Raw genomic sequence first — 18,914 nt, forward strand, 5'->3', positions numbered from 1 at the left:
AAACCAAATATCCTCAGCTGAGTTGTATTTTGCCATCTTTAATGGGTCTGTATTAGCTAGTCCACAAAGCAGTTGTATTCCCATCTCTGAAACATCATCTTTTATGAATAAAACAGGGAGATAATTGGAAGAGCATCTTGATCAGCCCACCCTGCTGAGCACTTTGAATTTTCACTTATGCTATTTGATCTCATTAATAATTTCCTCTGAATCTTGATCAACGATGTGCTACGAATTATGAAGGAGAAATTTGTCTTTGTCTCCCTCGGTGATATCCTAATTATTTTCCCAGAGCCTAAAGCAACGCATCCACCATGTCAGTGTGGGTCTGGGGAAACAGAGACGAAGAACTTGAAAAAGTAAATAACAATAAATCATTAATGCAAATTTCGCACCACCTTCATCAATGTTCAGCACCCAGAAGCATATCAAGCCAGCTCTTTCCCAGATATAGGCTGTGGGATTGGGATACTAATCCATCTCTTGTAGGCAGATTTTGACTTCTTTCTACAGAACTTAATCTTTGTATTCAGTTGGACTGCGTCGCCATGTGCACAGGTTACAGCAGCCATTTTTCTTTTTTTTTTTTCTTTGGACTGACCACGAGAGCCTTGCTTACCTACCTAATATACTGTCTACCAGGGTCTACCAGGGTTGGATCTACCAGAGTCCAACAACACTGCATCTGTCTGTTGGCCCAGCATTTTCCTTATAACAACATTCTCCTTATCATCCAATCACAATTGCTCAGTTTTGTTCTGATTTCTTTGGATGCCAGCTGGTATTGTTTTGGACCAAGTCCAAACAAGTTGTCCTGGAAGTTGTTCTTCAGACTTGGTGTAACGGGTCATCCTACTGCCCCTAGACCAGGCACATCACACCAACACCGTGTGTCACTATTGAGGAAGGCAGCAGGATGCAGCTGACACACTTAGGTATGACAAAAGGCAAAGGTCTGTTCACAAGAACCCTTAAGACGGGTAGGTCCAAACCCAGTCCTCCAGGGCCATTATCCAGTCAGGTTTTCTGTGCAGCCAGGTTGAAAATACATTCAGTGGGATAGAAAACCTTCGAGCAGCTTGTCATGCACAACATTACACCTTGCGACCCGTTCCAGTTTACATACAAGAAAAAAAGGTCCACAGAGGATGTGATCTGTTCTGCTCTCCACTGAGCCCTCACCCTCTTCAACTCAAAAGGGTCTTATGTGTTGTTATATGCTGTTATAAGACTGTAATTATGCATCTAATGCTATCATTCCCCAGCTGCTATTACAAAAACTTAAAACCACTATCTGCAACTGGATGCTGCATTTCCTTATAGAGCAGCACCAAGTTTCTGGGTGTGCTCCTCTTTGAGGACTCCTCCTGGTGCAACAACACCTCATAACTCACCAAGAAAAGGTCAAACTCTCCTCTACTTTCTCTGCAAACTAAGGACAGCGAGGCCCCCCAATGTGCATTCTTTGGGCAAAATTGAGAGTGTGATCACCGGACTGTAAACCCTGGTCTGTAACACAACACGTAAAACTCCTCAATTTATTGCACTTAATCTGCATCTGCCGCCATTATCGTCTGACTCTCAACACTGATCTTCAATTGTATGGTAGATGTTACATATATTCTGCCTAGAGGTATATCAGATTCACATTTCTTTTTTTAAACTCTTAAATCTAATCCAATCAGCACCATTGAATCAGATGCCCAAATGCTCATGTTGGGCCCTGCGGTGAATTGGCGACTCTTCCAGGGGTGGACCCTGCCTTCGCCCATATGCGCCCCCTCACCGTGACCGCGAAAGGGATAAAGCGGTTAAAAAGAGGAGACGAGAAGCTGTGAGCTGTGCTAGTTAAAATACCTGGGACAGACACTACATGGAAAGAAATATGATCCCAACAAGGCACATGTGGAAAACACAGTCAAGCGACCACGGGCTGGGCAGAGATAAGATCACCCTGCAGCTAGACCACAGGCCACAGGCTGAGGGTGAAGACGCAAAAAAGAAATGATTTAGAGCTGACACGTTGTCCAAGATAACTGACTGTGGTAAATTCTGTGGGGCTTTTGAGCTGACTTTATCTGGTCACGATAAGACTCACGCTTCAGACATCCAAGGTGTTTCGGATGTCTTGTTGGAGGTTGGATAACAAGCTGTTGTCAGTGACTACAACCCACATTCATGGTTTAAAAAGTTCAAATTTTTTATATTCAGGCAGATGAGACAACCGACATTCCCACCTGAAGTTACTTGATGCTTGTGTTATAGTGCATTGAGGTTTTCAAGGCATTTTGAGGCATTCAAAAGGTTTTTTTTGAGTCTGTCCCTCTTCAGACCACCATTGACCCCTGTTGCCACAGCACTGTTGGAGAGGCTGGCCGCTAACCTCTGCCAGGAAAAGAGAGTAAACTGATTGCTCAGGTCTATGGTGGGGCTGCAGTGATGAGAGGAGCCAAAGGTGGAGCGCAGACCAAGGTTAAGGATGCGTATACAAGTGCATGCTGCTACATGAAACCTCATCGTGCAGGAGGCAGCATCACACAGTGTCCGGATCAGAACTTTCTTTGAGCTGAAGGATTCATGCACTGTGTTTCCATGTGATTGAAGAATCTTTGATCATCTGATGGAATCACGGTGAGAGGTAGAGGGATTGTTAGCCGACGATCTTGCCACATGGACATGCTGTTTACCCAGTTACACGCAAAGAACGTGAGCTATGAACATTGCAACATGTCCATCACAAGAGTCACCCAGAACTTCCAACAGTATTCCAATGATCAGTTAAATAATTGTTTACTAGTGTTGTGATGACATCTTCCAGTATCTAAATGTGCAGCTTAAACAAGCGACGCTCTTATTTACATACATAAGTAATGTATGCGTTAATTACTGTGCAGATAAGATGCAGACTGTCCCTCGTGGTCATGTTGAATTTGAGAGACAGGCGAGAACACCGTATGCTAACACTCGCTTTATTGAATATTTTAAGCTGTAACATTACAAGACAACCAGTGAGGGGTTTTTACCTCGTACGAGGAAACTTATTACAATTTTCACTATGGTGTTTTTACTATCAGTTATGTGATATCATCTTGCTGCATTCGAAAGAGCGGTTCCCTTCTCCTAAGCACTCTGCTCCAAGAAGACCTGTTTGTGCTACATGCTGCTCATTTCCCAGAGGCAGCACTGGAAACCACCATGGATACTCAGTCTGCTCCAGGTTTTCATGGAGAACAACCTTCAGGGCACGTTCACTGTTGTCACCACTCCCCTGACCACAGCAGAAGCAAAGAGATGATTCTCTACTTTAGGATGCACTCACATTGGGCTAGTTCTTCATTGAGTGAATGTGCCCTTAAAGAGGGTCAAGATCAACATTCCTGATCAACACCATGACACAGCAGCACCTGACTGCTCTGGCCATGCTCTCCATGGAGAACAGAAACACATTGACTCCCAAAAAAGGGTCATTGAGAGCTTTGCTACTCAGAAGAAAAAAACAAAACAAATCAGAGACATAAACACACACACAAGCAAAATACATCATTCAGAAATATATTGGACGTCAGAAAATGTGCCCATATGTTTACTAATAGGATTTTATATGTAAAATGCTATTATCTTTTATGATATTAATTTCCAACTTGGTTCTGAACTTTCTCTGTATGCAAAATGCTAATTATGTCATCTGCATTGGCTCCCCCACCAAGAAATAGCCAAAATATATTTAAAAATTCTTTACTTCTCCTCTGTCTTTTTCCCTCTGCTCTCATTTTCAGTCATTTGATGTCACTCACACCCTTTTCTTGTGTAGTTTAGTGCTTCCCCCCTCCCCCACCTTCACTCTCTCTCTCTCTCTTTCTACCTGCAGGTATCACTGACCACATTGTTGCACACTGATCTGCTGGCCGGTCCAAATAGCCTGCTGAGGTTTTTTTTCAGCATCTTCTGCATAATTACTGCATTGGCATGTATTTGGTCAAATTAAAGATGCTATAAAAACAAACTCGTGGGCGGCTGTGCTTGGAAAGTGTTCTGGCAGCAGGGAAGGTGCCAGAGCAAGTCACCGACCCCCCAAATGCTCACATAGGGCCCTGCAATGCGATGGGTTCAGCACCACCCACAACCCAGAAAAGGATATAGCGATGAATTTGGATTGGGATGATGTATCTGTCTGTTCCTCGGCTCTTCTCACCATTATCCCCACCCTGGCCATCAGCAGCTGACAATTTAAGAACCACATTAAAAAGCTGATCTTCCGCCCACAAAGTGCAACATGCTTGATACTAAATTTACCAGACATTACATTTCCTGATATTAAAGTACAATAGATTGCGTAACTGAAAATCAAGACTTGACAGGTGAATGTGTGTACAATCACAAAGAGAGCGTCAAACAGGCCGCACAAAGTCTGATAAAACAGTGCTTCCTGCTAACAATAAACAGACAGAAGAGAGCACCAAACTACGAGTGAATGCTACAGCAGCTATTAAAGACTTCCATCACATTTGGCTAGTGCACAAAAAGTGAAACGGGGTGATCCCACCCTGGGGTGAGCCCCCCCCCCCCTCCTGTTTCTTGGAGCAGGAAAAAACTCAAGACATTGGTAGGTATAACTTCAAAACATGTGACTGTCATTGTTTGTGCGCTGTATATTCATCAATATATGGAAATTATGAACACATAGACAGCACAACACTTATTGTTGTATACCTTGGCATGAATACGTTGTTGTCCCTTAATCTTTGTCTTGGTAATGAGATTGCCGTTTTGACAAGAGGAGAAAATGAAGGAGCTTTTATACCCTGTTTGGACCAGGATAAAAAAGCAGTTAAATGTATTGTTGCACCGTATTTCCCAAAGTGTACTGGTGACCTTCACTTTCTAAGATACTTTTATGGCATTTTCTTTTTTCTCAAGGATGAGCACATTTTACAAGATCACCAGTGACTGCACCTGAACACAGCTTGACAGGGCAGGCTGACACAAACTGGCTTTATTCCACCGAGTGTTGTGGAAGAAATCTGTGTATTAGCAACCATCATCAGGACCTGACAGCAGGTAGGACTCGTGCCTCCTGATAGCTCTTAGCCGCGGTGACCCTCGTTAACATTGCTCAGATGATTTTTCACAACACATTAGGAGCAGGGTGCTGAATATGGGCGTGTTGACAGTTGGTTGCGAGGACAAATCAACAGTAATCTGCAGTGTTTTCCTTTGCCACAACATGAGAAGAGAAGAGTGCAGCCCGTCACATTAATGATGATCTCAGAGTCAGAACAATGCATCTTCTCTGCTCATTCAACCGTTCAACATCCAGAGGCTGCTGCGAGCCCTTCCATCAGCTGTTGCTGCTTTGTTGTGAGGCCATGCTCAACTTGCTTGTCTAAAACAGATATATGACAGTGTCTGAAGAGACTGGACCATTTACAACAGGGTGACACACTCATATTTTGCATAATGCTCTACTCTCTAGTGATTGGAGACAATCATGACAGTGATGTGCATGTCAGGCATGTCAAAGTGAAGACTGATGTGTAGGAATAAAGAACGCTGCAAAGTTTGTCAGTCTGGTAAAGGTGGGGAGGACTGTGGAGGTGTTCAGGGCCAACTGAGCTTTTTTATCAAAGAGCCCTGACACATGGAGGACTAACCTTGGTCTTGAGAGACCTCTTCCCAAGAGTAATACAATATACAAAAAGGACAGGGTTTTAATTCTTTGGCATTCTGGCCCCAAAGTGATTCTAAAATGTACAGTATATGGAGAAAGAACCTGATTTTCAAAGCTCACAAATCATTTGGAACTACAGTGATAGATGCTTTTTCTAAAACATTTTAAAAGAGAAAATAACCAATAACTGGCCTTTTTGAAAACTTTAAAATCAGTTGAAGTCTCTTCCTCTTTACCTTTGTAAGGAATATTATGTAAAATACAATCATAGAGACACTTAAAATGATCAGAAAATCAATATTTTTAATTAATATGATGATGTTCTTGATCACTTAAAAGAGGTCTTAGAAGCCTCGTAGACCATATAGATTTGTCTTTACTATGTCTATAAGGCATGTGGAAAACAAGACCTATTTTGAGATTAAACAAATTCAGGTCTTTTAATCTGTTTTTCTTGATTGCTATTTTCCCTGGAGATATTGCAGCTATGTTTTTTGCCTTTTTTTTTTCTCTAAATTTATTTCGTAAAGGTGACGTGACAGCAGTTTTATGAAGGGTTGCTGAAGATTAGAAATGGAATAGAAGGGATACTTTGTGATTGAAAGTGAGAATATTAGATTATTGAGGGATCAGTTCTGTGTGAATGAACTATTCTGAACTGAAAAATGGGACCGTATTAAACACACAGCCATTTCATCAAATATACATGAGTTTGAAGTGATGCTGCTGCAGCCGCCACAGATAGACTAGACAAATATGAGGCCCAGAATGGTTCCATGCTATAAAACAAACAAGTGTGGAGAGTCATGGTTCGTTTCCCCTGCACAATGCTTTAATGTCACTATTCTCCTTCACATTTATCTTCTTAACTGCAGTCACTCAGGCAGTGAAACTCTGCCCAGTCCTGACAAAAACTCAGCTGTCAATCACAGACCTCACCAGGTTTTATCTCAGTTAATTAACTAATTGAAGCTAAACACAGATTTGTCTATGGAGGAAATACTAAGCAGTCTGGAGGACCAAAAAATATCAATGTGTGCTTTTTTACATTTTGTGACAAACTCAGATTAAAAAAGGTCAGATATGACCTGCTTTGTACTAATACTATATGGCCGCATCTGAAATTAAGAGTGGACGGTTGTGTGGTTGGCCGTGTTCATTGAGGAAGGTGCATTTATTGCAGTGCCGTGCAACAAGTGTCCACTGAGGGTCTCCCAGAGGGCAGGCCCTCCATTTTGGGGAGTGGATCTGCTATTCCTTGTTACCTTCATCACAACTCTCCTGTTGCGATGAATGAGTGTCACGGCTGTCCTTCACCCATAGATCCCCAGTGCAGGTGAATTCAGGACCCTATGATGATGATTCCCAGATATAAACGCAACTATGGGGTGAGCCAATTCCACATTACAGCCAAGTCACTGAAAATTCCCTAGGTTGTCAAGTCCTTTACAATTATTCATCACGGCTCTTCCGTCTCTTGCAGAGATGCTGCAGCCTTTCCTGTTTTCTAAGGGCCAAAGCTACTCCCGTGTCTCCTCATCACCCTTATGACTGTCCCATTTACTCGGCCAGGGAATCTGTCCAGAGAGGGAATGCATGGACTAAGATTGTTAAGATTGTTCATCTTTGTGGGGAAGAAGGATGGTTGCTGAACCTCTGTATTGATTTGTCAGGGACTGAACATCACTGTGAAACTTGATCCCCTCTGAAACTGAAACTCGGGTCAAAGCCTGAACCATGTTCAAAAACCAACTCGCGACGGTTAAAGCACTTACTGACTGGCCTTATGCCATTGTCACCCTGATCTAACATATGTGGAGTGGATCATTGGATTTCCAACCAGATTTCTTAACCATCAACAGGCTCTCAAAGCTGCTTTGCCCAAGTGTCTGTCCCTAAAGATGACACAGTGTCTGTTGAAGTGGGGTTCCTTAGGAGGGTCATGTTAGACAAACGCCCATAATGTTCATAGCTCGGGTTTGGATGGTGTTCTGTTAGGCCTGCAGTCTTTTCTCTACAGCACAGGAGTAGGTCCCTGACCCAGTAGCCTCAGCCAATGTCAACAGATGCCCATGGACTCCAGTTGATGGAACCTTCTGTGTGCCACAGAGGCTGCTAAAGCGCTTGCCGACAAGAAAAAGGTCCGTGACGCCCTCTCGCCCAGTTGATCAGAACATTCAGTTGTCTTTCCCTGCAGACAGAGATGTAATTTTGTTCCACACGTCATAGGCATTCCAGTTTCCATCTCAGTGGTTATTAATTATGTTGTTCTGAGACTTTCAGGTCTATGCAGGGGAGAATATGGTCAGGGAGATTTCTGTGTTTTAGTCTGTGTCTGAGCATTTCCCCCCTTCCTTCCTCATCTGTAATTACCATCATCAGGCTCATTTGTGTGTCTCTTGTCACCTTCCCTTACTTCGTGTATGAAACGCCCCTCCCCTTCCTCTTTGTGATGACGATTCCTCTGGTGGTTTGACCTGGTTTCTGTGAGGTTTTGACTATTCTCATCTACCTGTTCTGAGCGATACCAACCTTTTGCTAAATAAAGCACTGCTTCTGCATGGAGTCCTTCTTGACCATTTGTGTCACAACCTAAAGATAAAGCTGTAATGCATTTGACATTACAAGCAAAAGAAAACCAGGAATTAAATTGTAATGACAATTCCAAGGGCCTACAGCTCATTATGGCAACACACTGCCCCCAGGAGCCTCTATGACTAAATTATTAAGCATTATTAATATAGGATCATACTAATGAACCAGCACTATAACAAAGTCACAATAATTACATTTTAATCATTCCAATAACCTTCTTGGCCCCTTTTAAAAAATGGTTTGATCCACGGTTTCCTCATGGGGAGTGAGTGCAAGCAAGGGAGATCAAGCTGAGTAAGAGCAGCACAGCAGGGGCCCAGGAAATCAAACATTTCTCTAAGAATTGAGAGAGTAAAACTGTTAAAGGTGGCTTCAACTATTATTTGTTAATTCGGTGTCTAAGGAGAGCCTGCGTTAACTGTCCCCGGGTCATCAGTTAATTGTAGAGCAAAGATTCCAAGTGTAGGTAACTGATTAGTACTAAATTGGAGGCTACTTACAGGGCTGTGGTACTGAGAAATCCATTTATGTGTAATCCAAGATTACCTTACTTCCTCAGTTTTTCCATGAAGCATGACATTTCATGTTTACAAAAAGTAATGTGACAAAAGAATGAACCTTTCTGCTTGGCTGCTCTACAATCAGCAGTGGCTGCATTGTTTGACCCAGCAGCAGACCTTCACCTTCACCCCCGGGAGACCAATGATGCCTTTGTTGGTGAGTGAGTGATATAGACATTGGTCGGCTGTTTTTGTACTAGCGAGCTGCTGCACCACTGGTAATTACTCAGACAGTAACCCATTGGTTATTTCCATTTGCCTTATTGCATGACTGTAAGGCAAAGTATTTTCAATCACAAATGTAATTAGGTGTTTTTTAGTAGCATATTATGGGTACTATAGCATGCAAATGAGAGAAATCAGAATAAGACCATTAATAATAATAATAATAATATTGTGAATCATTGAATGATTGATCAGGAAAAAAGAAAACCAATCGGGCATATTACACCAGGCATCATCAAGATTCAAGAAGAATGAAAGAGAGATGAGAATTAAAACAGAAAATAAACCAAATCAATTTAAGTAAAGAAATCATGGGGAAGAGACGCCCCGATATTCTTTCAGGGGCCCAGAATATATAACTATTGCCCTGTTGGTGATCTGCTAGCATGCTCATCTGCTCACAAAACAACAAGTGTGAGCGCTGCTAGAGACCACCGACATACATGTCTGAGCTTGTTGAAAAAGCATCATCTTTGCTGTGGCTGGTGTGACTTGTGCCAAGTCCATGTCAGATTAGAGCTGAAGTGAGGACTATAGAGTTCACCATTTGACAATGGCGCTAAATGGGTGTTTGGGAGAATAAATGTAAACAAATATAGAGAAAAGCAGGGGATGGCGGATGCACCCCAGGAGTGTTCCGTGTTGGAGATTAGCATAAAGGACATTGTGTGGTCTGGAAATCCAGCACAGGCTGAGGTTGTTCATTGCTGGGCGTATGAAAGGAGAGTGGTTTGCACTCTGTAGACTCTTAGCACACAAATGTTGCTGCCTTCATTGTCTAATGTGGATGGGCCTGGAGAGAGTAAATATTGTACAGTGTAATTAAAATCTCTTAAGTCTGGGACTGATCCTTGGAGGATCTCACGGCTGATGCTGCTACCACCCGAAGCATGGCCATTCTGTCAACCGTCTGTTTACACCAGTAGCCCTACATCTACTTTATAAAAGACACATAAATGATAAAGCTTTCAGTTTTGGATTACTGAAGTTTCGTTAAATGATAAAGTGGAATTTAAAATATTTTCTTTATCGTTTCCTTATTATTACACTGAAGTGACTTTCAACTGAGAAAGCTTGTGACAGGTTCAACACTTGTGGATGTATTCTAAGGCACCCCTCAAAATATTTCTTTCTCGACTGCGTTAGGGTGAAATAAACATTTTGTCTGTTGGGGACTGAGCTGAGCTGAAAAGCGGAGGGTTCTCAATTCAAGCCCTGGTGTGGATTATCTAGTAGTAGGGAAAGGTGGCAGAAATCTTTCATAGCACTGCCGAGGTAACCTTGAGCAAGGTACCAAAGGCCTAAATGCTAAGAAAGGAACCTGCGATGAACTGGCGACTCATCCAGGGATGGACCCTGAATTCACCCGAAAGGGATAACGCGGTCAAGAAGACATCCAAGATATCCAAAACAGAATTGTCGACCCCCAACAATTGGGCCCAATTCAAAGATGCCTGAAGGTGAAGTGTTCATGCAATTATGCACAGTTATAAACAACATTGGAATCCTATCATCATACTACTCAGAAAGGAGGCAACTTCTGTGTTTTAAAATTATACACAAGACCAAAGAATGTCTTTGAAGTCTGATGAAACTAACATTTAACTGATCTGGGCCATTTTTCTACTTTAAGGGAAATGGGGGGAGATTACAAACCCGAGAACACCATCCTCACTGTAAAGTTCAGAGGTGGCACCATAATACCAGGTAGGGGTGTTCTACAGGATGTAGAAGGAAGTAGGATGTAATAAAATAGATGTCATCGTGATAAAATAAAACAAGATGAGATCTTTTATTGATCGTATGGTGGGGAAATTTCACCATTACAGCAAATCAAAACAGGACCATAAAATGCACAGCTAAAATGTCAGTGAACATCAGTGATCAGTGAACATCAGTCCCCCTCTTGTATGTTGAACTGCTTCTTGTCCCTCCCAGAACACCACCTTCCTGGGAGTCCACTGCATAGAAGACTACAGATGCCAGCACAGTCTCATAAATAGTCCTCAGCAATGGCCTTCATACACCAACGGACCCCTGTCTCCCCATGGCCGAATAACATGTGGAAATGTTGAAGCAACATCAAGCTCGGTAAAAACGATTCTACGCACCTCCAGGCACAAGTGTTCCCCAAATTAGTTATAAAAATGCTCGAGGACAGAAAAGTTAATGCTTTGTGGTGGCCATCATGACGCCCTGATATCGATCAAACAGAAAAACTGTTGGCAGTTCTGTCATCAGGAAAGAGCCAAAATCCTAGCAGAATATTATCATAAGGTTTTGGAATGATTATCGTTGCTGCATTCAGCGATTAGAAAAGCTGGTAATTCTAACTCACGTAAAAGAGGAACATTTTAGTCTGGCTGACTGATAGTGTCAGTCTTTTTACACATTTCTGGTCAGATATTAGCTTTACAAAAGTTACAACAGGACATGAACAGCACCTTTGCAGAGTTTTGATGCAGGCAAACTGACAAATGGGAGTAAATACAGGAAATTGCACAAATGAGTCCAGACAGATGAAAGATTAAAAAAAAGGCTGTCAGGCTGTCTAATCTGCTCAGCAAAGGCAACAGACATATCGCAAATGTAAATCTCAGTGCTTGTTTGGAGAGTGGATTACAGTAATTTTAGATAACTTCGATCATCTGTCTGGAAGCCATGTTGCACTGAGCGGGATCTGAATGAGTCTTGATGAGCGTGTCCACAAAGAACAAACAAAGCTGTTGGACAGTGTGATGAACAGCGTAACGCAAAGACTGAGACATGTTTGTCCTCTGAGAAGTCCTTGGGAGCAATGACACGATCAACAGAGATGATGTACAATCGCTCTCAATAAGTGAGACCATTAAAGCAAAACCAGCCAAGTGTTACTCTGCTGGATTTACAGCTTCATTTCTTTTGATCACGATTCTGATCATGGACTCTCCTCATCAAACCCTTCATGTGTCAGACCATGCTGTGAGAAAACCCAATGACCCGAACACCCAGGATGGATGACAAGCTCGTGTTTTACACCGTTAAAGCCACAGAGGTTAGGATTCTAAGGGACGGGTGAAGAAATTATTTGATTTTCTCCTGTCAGATTTAATCATCAGCGATATTCCTACTACTCAGTATTCATCTGCATGTTAATTTTTGTGAGGTGCAAAATAGTCTGTAAAATCCGTCATTTGCTGCCTTAGGAATTAAGAGGAATGGCAGAGGTCTCGAGCATTTCCCATCATGCAACAGATGAACCGCAGGAATACAGCTTCAACAAGTCACTTGACCATCACAGGCCAGGTGTAAACTACCTGAATTTAGTTTGATATTAATCTTTTGCAGAGTTATTACCCTTACATTACAGCTTCTTTGCCTCTGCCAAGGTTGTGACACTAGTGAGGTCAGCAACTGAAACAGCAGAACAAATGGCAACAGGTGCTGGTCCAGGTACAGGCTCAGACTGGCACAATAGAAGCCACCTCTGATAACAGCGTTGGTCACTGCAGGAGAGCTTCAGTGGCAGCAATCACATAAGTTTATTAAGTATCAGTTACTGGTCAGACGCCACTAACTGGTCAGACATCAGTTACTGGTCAGACACCACTAACTGGTCAGACATCAGTTACTGGTCAGGCACCACTAATAGGTCAGACAATACTAACCAGTCAAGTATCAGTAACTGGTCAGAAATCGGTAACCGGTCAGTTATTGTCAGAAGACAGTTACTGGTCAGAGTTACTGGCCAGACATCAGCAACTGGTCAGACATAGTTTACTGGTCAGAGTCATTGGTCTGACAATAAGTAATTGGTCAGAGTTACTGGCCAGACAAAATCAGCATTACTGTCAGACAACAGTAACTAGTCAGACATCAGTAACTGGTCAGAACTCAGTAACCGGTCAGCATTATTGGTCAAACAAAAGTTACTGGTCACACATCAGTTACTAGTCAGACACCACGAACTTGTAAGACATCGGTAGCTGGTCAGACATCAGTTACTGATCAGACACCAATAACTTGTCAGACATCAGTAACTGGTCAGACATCAGTTATTGGTCAGACATCAGTTATTGGTCAGACATCAGTAATGGGTCAGACAAAACTAACTAGTCAAGTACCAGTAACTGGTACATCAGTTACTGGTCAAATATCAATGACTTGTCAGACATCAGTTACTGGCCAGAGATCAGTAACTCATCAGACATGAGTAACAAGGCAGGCACCAATAATAGGTCAGACAATACTAACTAGTCAAGTATTAGTAACTGGTCAAACATCAGTTCCTGGTCAGAAATCAGCAACTGGTCAGACATCAGTAACTGGTCATACACCACTAACTGGTCAGACAACAGTACCCGGCCAGACAACAGTTACCGGTCAGAGTCATTGGTCAGACATCAGTAACTGGTCGGAGTTACTGGCCAGGCATAAGTAACTGGTCAGACATCATTTGCTGGTTACACTTAATGGTCAGACATTCATAACTGATCAAAAATCAGTAACTGGTCAAAGTGATTGGTCACATATATGTAACTGTTCAGAGTTACTGGTTAGACATCAGTAACTGGTCAGACAACAGCAACTGGTCAGAGTTACTGGCAAGACATCAGTAACTGGTCACACATCATTTACTGGTCAGGCAACAGTAACTGTGTTAAAAAAAATAAAAAAAATCAGAAACTAGTCAGAATTAGTGGTCAGGCAACAGTGACTTGTCAGACATCTGTAACTGGTCAGGAATCAGTAACTGGTTATATAGAGGATGATGGCAGAGATAGAAAAGAAGAGATTTAAAGGTTTATGCTGCATGAGAGGTCAGAAGAGACAACAGTGGGTCAGAACCATGAATGTGTGTTTGTTTGGAGTGCGGACTGCAGTGATTCCAGGTAAAGTGTGTGTCCCCTTTGCGCAGAGCAGAATAAGTCTGAACAGCAAACAAAGCTGTTTTACTATCTGATGATCTGGATAAAAAGGCAAAAGCAGCAGATCAGCTCATTGATACAAAGATGTACGTAAATTACTGTTTTTCGTGTGGATTTTAACGCGTTTACACCTGACTCAAAGGTAATTTCTTATTTTCCTTGACTTGATCAGAAACACACTCGAAATGTTTGATTTACATGCTGAGTATTGGAACAATCAGCTAGAAATTCCCCCGGCTGGTGTCGGGCGCCATCAAAGGAGACGAAGTCAAACAGCCTCTGAATCCATCATTAATAAGCCCTGACAGTGACATAATTAAGATGAGATTATTTTGCTTATGGGAAAAAACCAATTAATCATAGTGGCTCAATAGACAAGACTGACCGGTGCTTGTAAATGGATTCTCATTCACAATTAAAGCAAAAGGATCAGCGCAGCTCTTCTTTCAATCACTTGTTGACACTTGATGTTCCTATGTTGCAGGTTAACCAAACTCATTTGGTTGATTTCAAATCAGGTACATCCCATTAAATATGGGAGATAAAGAACAGCAGCGAGGCTTCAGCTAAACCGCTGCACATGTGGCCAACAGCAGCGATATTTCCGCCTTTACAGGTGAAACCTGAAGTACCGCGGAGCCAAAAAGACACGCGGATGTGAGGCGGTCCTCCAGGTGGGCTGGAAATCTGATGGGACTGAAGAGAAAATAATGCAATCATCTCCAGCCGAGGTTATTATTCCCAGCCCCTGAATCATTCAGTAGCTGCTCAGGAGATGCCGCCTGTGCAGACTTAATGTAAATGCACATTTAAAATCATGGTGAGCATATTCATGTGAAAAAAGATCATACTGGGCGGAAGTGCTGAACAGACCTGACGGAGCTTTAAAACATGAAGGATATGTTAAGGCTCTCTCTCTATCAACCTTACCTGAGTTCTCTGCCTCTTATTCCATAGCACGCTAGTTAAATCCTCCAAAAGACAACGAGACGGGTGTGAGCTGGTCACCTGCAGCAAGTCGTTTCACATGAGTGCACCGCAGGATGGAACAAAGCCAGTAAATCACCCAGCCAGGCCGGTGTGATGGAGATCAGCTGCTCATCAATCTCACCGCACCGGAGAGATAATTAGTCGTGGAGGCTTCTCAATCTGAGCAGGAGTCAGAGAGATCTAACAAGAGTTACCTGCTGCACCTCTACTATTTGCTGGGTTTAGGGGCTTCAAAGCAGCACACGCATAAATGCACTATTGGGACCAGCTGCATTGGTCCCAGAGCTTTGTGAATATTTATATCAAAATGAGACTCTTGCTTCACCCTGTGTGATTGAAATGCGAATCCAGCAGTAGGATGCAGAATCCCAGCTGTGGTCCTTCACCAGATTACCTGTTTGAATAGCCAAGAACAGACGCTGAGTTTTATTCCCTGCACTAGCGTTGCAAACACGGACGGCTGACATCTCCAGCTTTGAGCTGCTTTTGGGGCTCCAGTTGATTTTTGTTTCAGTGTTCTGTCAGCCGCTGATTTACTGAGATCTGCAGATATGTGACACACGCTGTAGCGTGGATGTATCCTCAGGGCTAATTGACCTTCAGCTGGGATTCAAGTCTGGAGTTTGGACACATCCACGCGGAGCTCGGCATCAATTGTTAATTTCATGAGATGTAATCATGCGTGTTTGAGAGCTGGTTACATGCTTCTGCCAGATGGCAGTCAGAGTGTTTGTGTGCTCTTCCAGTTTGTGATTGTAGTTTTTGGGGGGGCGGGGGGTGTTTCACTGTGCATAATGTCAGATATAATCAAGATACTGTAGGTTCCAATCCCTTCACTTTCCTTTTTTCCTCCACAGCAGGAGCAGATGCCAGTCAGAGGATGGGTGGGTGTTGCTCCTGCTGTTAAGTTACTGGTCCCTATAGTGCTTATTATGGGAGGTTTCACCATAATATAACTGTATGAGGGCAACAGCTGTAAATCTTTGCGACACATCTTGCAGAACTAATTAAAGAACCCATCTATGTAGACAGCCACATGTTGTTCAATAAATGGATTATAATTAATTTACAACAGCAGGAACAGACAAGAATCCATAAGCCATGAAAGGGAGGAGTCCCCGCGCGCGCCTGGCAAAGTCCAGTTAATGTGAACTTTCCTCGGAGGTTTTCCAGTGAAAAGCTGGGGTGTGGCTGGAAGTTTGAGAAGGGAGTTTAAACATTGTTCCCTCTGACCTGCATGTTTCAGAAGAGCCTCTGTGCTGAGTCCTTTTTATTACACTTGGAAATGACCTAAACGGCTTCAAGGTCCTTCTTTTAAAATGTCTAATTCATGTCAGAATGAGACACTCTCAGGTGCTGGGGCTCTTTTCTTTCTTTTTAGTACAGCAGAAATGTTCCAATGTGGTCTCTGTGCTGCGACTTCCTATTTTGTTGCTGATATGAAAGTCGAATCAACACGGAAATATCTCGTTTATTTAGCACATTTTCCCGTTATTGCGGTCGCAAAAAGGCAATCTCCAACTTTAGTCTAAACTTTATCAAATAATTGTCGCGGTTTTGCAGTATTTTTTTCTCTTTCTTTCGTGGCTTTTAACTGTGCAATAAAACGAGCATTGATACTCGGAACTAAACACTGTGCCCACACGCACGCACGCACGCACACTCCACATGTTGCAGCTGCACTCTGCCGTGCAGGACAGGACATCAGCTGACTGGTCCCCTGCTCGGGTCCGTGCACCGTGATGCGTCCCTGTCAAGTCACATACCTTCACACCTCGAGTCAGCAGAATCTAACCCCTCCACGGTAGCTGTGCTCCGACCTCAGCTCCGCTGTTTCCTAACGCCAGCACATGACATTAAAGAATCAAACCATCCCTTGCCTTGAAATCCAAAGAGGAGTGCGACGGCGGGGATCCACACGGCGTTTATCCAGGAGTAAAGCATGTTGTCCAGGTAGGAAAGCTCGTCCCGACCAAGCTCCGTCTCCAGCGGCTAATTTCCAGAAGAGAGCGGTGCAGATGAAGCCGAGCGGAGGGAGAACTGTATCCCGGTGTGCGCGCTGCTGATGAAGAGCCGAGCCGGAGTCTGTCGCTGCTCCATCTGCTGCCTCCACACGGACTCCAGCGACTCCTGGCGGCCTCCGCGTGTGTGTGTGTGTGTGTGTGTGCGCGCGTTTGTGAGCGCGTGTGTGTCCTGGTGAAAGTAAAATGACATCACTGATCTCATCTAATCTGATATGCGTGTCATCCTGACAGAAGGTTCCTGGTGGACTGCAGCTGATTCCGGGCAAGATTTCAGGAGTCCTTTTTGCTCTGTGTGTGTGTGTGTGTGTGTGTGTGTGTGTGTGTGTGTGTGTGTGTGTGTGTGTGCGTGCGTGTGAGGATTATCTGTGTTTAATTTATCCAATAGATCTGTAAAAAAGGAAGGGAGAGCGAGCCACTCTAATTGTTTTAATTTAAAGGATAAATCCCCAACTTTCGCAAAGCCTTGTGTAATTTCTTTATAATGTCGCTTTGAGGAGGATCAATGTGTCGCTTTGTTCCCTTCGTCTGAAAAAATCTTGAAACTGCGTAAATGACTCCATAGACAACAATCAGAAAACGGAAGAAAGCGTCATTACTGCGGTTGTGAACTGTTTAAATGTCAGGCTTTTAACTCTACATACCAATGAGGGAATGACAATTTAAATCATCTTTCCGTCTCATCAAAACTGTCTCAAACTAGTTATATTCACTGACATTTCTTAGATGCAGCAATCATCAGTGTTTCATGTATACCATAATGTGTATTGCTGCTTTTCACGACATCCTGGAAGGGTGTTTGAGTTTATGACGGCTTATTTAAATGGGTATGTATCTGTAAAAAGAGAGTAATGGCCTAAACAGCCTCTCATTCTCTCACAAAATTGATTTTGCATCAATTATTCCAAGCACACAGGGGAACTCTATAAAAAGTTAGCAAGTAATTGAATATATGACGGTAAATGTACTGTCAGGTGCTCTGCTATTAGACATCAAATTGCCAACAGCCTGCAAATGTCGCCTTGAAACGACTGTGTGGGTATAAAAGATCTGAAGTGAGTGTCTCTCGGTTGTTCAGTGTTTTCACTGCTGCCATCACCTCTTTCAAATGGCTGGAAAAAAGATCTCGGTTGAAAAAAAAAGGATAATAATAATTCCTTCAAAAGGAAACAATAGTGTAAAGAATATATAGCTTATTCATTAGCAATGGGTTTTATGTTGCTGCCACTTATATGAGCAGTTCACTTGTATGAGCGGGAAATTAAGTAATCAGCGAGTTAGCATGCTAGCTAGGGACTTTAGATTTTAAAAAGAATATCCAAGACCTGTGTCTCCAGGTTCCAGAGTTAGTTGAAGAGTAAAAGATAGACCATAAATAAGTTATTTCCAAACTAAATGAATGGTTTGCCTCTTGGTGCTGGAGCTTCAATTGCTCGAACAGTGATTTCCGCTATTGCGTTGAGGCTACTGTGGATTTGATTGCACTGTGCATCAGATGTGTGTTATCAGGTTATCTACGCATTGATAATGCATTTATCACTCAGCGGTGGATCCGTCATGTACGGTCCGCAGCCAGTAAACCTCCTGATTTGGTCGAGTTGTGTTTGAGCGGTTAAGTCGCTCTGGCAGCAGCTATGCTTTTACAAGAATATTGTTTTCATTTAAAAGAAAGTCAAGGTCCGACTGAATTCATCAAATACGTGAAATGGGTTTTCTGTCACAGTCAACAGTGAGGCTGTTGACTGTCACAACGAGGAAATGAAGTCGTGTTTCACATGAACGCCTCAGAAAATTTTTGGGGAAAAAAGATGAGTGTGTGTTATTACAGCTCAGTGTGTGAATTAACAGTCGAAACTCATCCGAATTATTGATGGAAAGTGGTGAATTAAACAGACTGCATGAAGATTTCTGTCAAATGAATATTTTGAAAGAGGCTTTTTGGCAGAAA

At 42.8% G+C, this 18,914-nt stretch overlaps 1 protein-coding gene across 1 annotated transcript in view; it reads right to left on the reverse strand.

The window, feature by feature from the left end:
- The window catches only part of lsamp (limbic system associated membrane protein), a 273,355-nt gene extending 256,326 nt beyond the window's left edge, over nucleotides 1-17,029 (reverse strand). The window contains exon 1 of the mRNA XM_029843723.1: nucleotides 16,826-17,029. Coding sequence (XP_029699583.1) covers nucleotides 16,826-16,889 — 64 coding nt within the window. The 5' untranslated portion in view covers nucleotides 16,890-17,029. The remainder of the gene's footprint in view (nucleotides 1-16,825) is intronic.
- Nucleotides 17,030-18,914: the final 1,885 nt, after the last annotated feature.

Source organism: Takifugu rubripes, chromosome 11 (assembly GCF_901000725.2).
Source record: "Takifugu rubripes chromosome 11, fTakRub1.2, whole genome shotgun sequence".
Classification (NCBI taxonomy): Eukaryota; Metazoa; Chordata; class Actinopteri; order Tetraodontiformes; family Tetraodontidae; genus Takifugu; species Takifugu rubripes.